The 2,359-nt window shown below is 49.4% G+C and overlaps 1 protein-coding gene across 1 annotated transcript in view; it reads right to left on the reverse strand.

The window, feature by feature from the left end:
* LOC106894002 (leucine-rich repeat-containing protein 47-like) overlaps positions 1-2,064 on the reverse strand; it is a 12,169-nt gene extending 10,105 nt beyond the window's left edge. The window contains exon 1 of the mRNA XM_014952419.1: positions 1,940-2,064. Within this exon, the coding sequence (XP_014807905.1) occupies positions 1,940-2,064 (125 nt within the window). The remainder of the gene's footprint in view (positions 1-1,939) is intronic.
* Between the last annotated feature and the right edge of the window lie 295 nt (positions 2,065-2,359).

Raw genomic sequence — 2,359 nt, forward strand, 5'->3', positions numbered from 1 at the left:
GCCCAGGCCCGCCCCGCCGCCTCACGGAGCCACCGACCGGGGATAAAGCGGGAATAAAGAGGGAATAAAGCGGGAAAGCGACACTTCTAACGCTAAAACCCCGGGATCGTAGAATCACGGGACTGTCCGGGTTGGAAGGGACCTGTAAGATCATCAAATCCAACCATCAACCTGATAAAACCCATCACTAACCCACGTCTCTACGCACTATGTCAACCCGGCTTTTGAATCGTATAGACTCAGGATCACAGAATCTTCCAGGTTGGAAGGGACCTTCAAGATCATCTTGTCCAACCGTCAACCTAATGTTGACAAAAATAAACACCCGCACAACAAACAAAAAGCAAATCTTCTAGGTTGGAAGGGACCTTCAAGATGATCGAGTCCAACCATCAACCCAACTCTGACAAAAAAACCATGTCCCTCCCCCAGCACCATGTCCCCCAGCACCGCATCAACCCGTCTCGAACACCTCCAGGGACAGTGCCTCAACCACCTCCCTGGGCAGCCCATTCCAAGGCTCAATAACCCTTTCCATGTCAAAATTGTTCCTAATATCCCATCTGAACAACTTGCCCACAACTTGGGCCACTGGGATCCTGGGCTGCATAGGGAAGAGTGGGGCTAGTAGGTGGAGGGAGGTAATTCTCCCCCTCTGTTCTGCACTGGGGAGGCCACAACTGGAATCCTGTGTCCAGTTCTGGGCTCTCCAGTTCAAGAGAGGCAGGGAACTACTGGAGAGAGTCCAGCGTAGAGCAACAGAGATGATTCAAGGATTGGAGCATCTCCCTGATGAGGAAAGGCTGAGAGAGCTGGGACTCTTCAGCCTGGAGAAGAGAAGGCTGAGGGGAGACCCCATTAATGCTGACAAGTGTCTAAAGGGTGGTTTGAGGGAGGATGGAGCCAGACTCTTTCCAGTGGTTCCCAGGGACAGGACAAGGGGCAATGGGCACAAGCTGGAACATGGGAAGTTCCTCTCCAATATGAGGAAGAACTTCTTTGTGGTGAGGGTGGCAGAGCCCTGGAACAGGCTGCCCAGGGAGGGTGTAGAGTCCCCTTCTGTCGAGATCTTCAAGCCCCACCTGGATGCTCCTGAGTGATGTGCTCTGGGCAACCCTGCTTTGGCAGGGGAGTTGGACTGGATGATCTCTAGAAGGTCCCTTCCAACTCCAACAATTCATGATTCCGTGAACTTAAGGCCATTTCCTCGTGTCCCATCACCTGTTCCTTAGAAGAAGGGACCGATCCCCCCCGGCTGCACCCTCCTTTCAGGCAGATCTCATCACTGCGGGGCACGGTACGGATAAACCACGATTCCTCCCCACCCTGTACCCATTTCTGCTCTAACAGCTGGAAAACGCCCAAACTCACTAAACAATTTTATTAAATAAGTGCAATATAAACAACATATGGGTTTAACATTAGTGAGTTTTTCTCTTGAAACGACTGTACCTGGCACATTCCCCCAACCACGTCAGTGAGGGATGTGGGTGGTGATCTCTGCCTGAGCAGTAAACCCTGCTTCAAACTTCATCTCTTCCCAAATCCAGACTTACTGCTCCTCAGATTTGCTCAGTTTACTGAACGTGCACAGCATACACTTCTTTCCTCTTTGTTTCCCTTCTGTTGGCTATTCTACAAATATTTGGCACCTCTAAGAATAATTTATAAGACAGTAATTTGCTCCTGATGCAACCAGAAACAACGGAAGGCTCTCATCATCCTTGTTTCACTCCAGGTCACTCTTTGTGCAGAAGTTCAGCTCAGTGTTTCTCATCTCAACCCCTAATGCTCGCGCAGGGTTCGTTAGCCCCACCACCACTACAGAACGTGCTTCACATTACACCTCAGCACACGTTCTCTGGTGCTGCTTTTCCCTACAAATGTATGTTACCAAACTTCACCCGAAGAAAAACCAAGAAGAGGTCAGAACACTGACTTGTGCAATCCAGAAACGTTCTGACGCTTCTTCTGCTTCCTCTGCTCCTCAGCTTCCAGCTGGAGCTGGCGGAGAAGGTCCTTTGCCTTGATCTCCTTTCGGCCCAGGGGCGTTACCTGCACCATATGAGGAAACAAACATTTGAATTCCGGAGAGACTCAAACACCAAGGTTATTAAAACTCTCCTTTAAGCAATTCCGTAATTAAACCCACACTTCTGTGCGCCCTCATTCCTAACATCCTGTTTGAGCAGCCCTGTCACAGCAAGAAAATTAGTACAACTTCTACATTAAAGTTCCTGGAATTAGTTTTCTAGGTTCTATGGGGTAACAAAGAAAATTCTTTCCCTTCTCTAGAGTTCCAGAAAGCAAAAGGAAAGAAAGGGGAAAGGCCCATTGATGCCATTGACCCTACCTTCAG

The sequence above is a fragment of the Calidris pugnax genome, unplaced genomic scaffold (genome assembly GCF_001431845.1).
Source record: "Calidris pugnax isolate Ruff unplaced genomic scaffold, ASM143184v1 scaffold217, whole genome shotgun sequence".
Taxonomy (NCBI): Eukaryota; Metazoa; Chordata; class Aves; order Charadriiformes; family Scolopacidae; genus Calidris; species Calidris pugnax.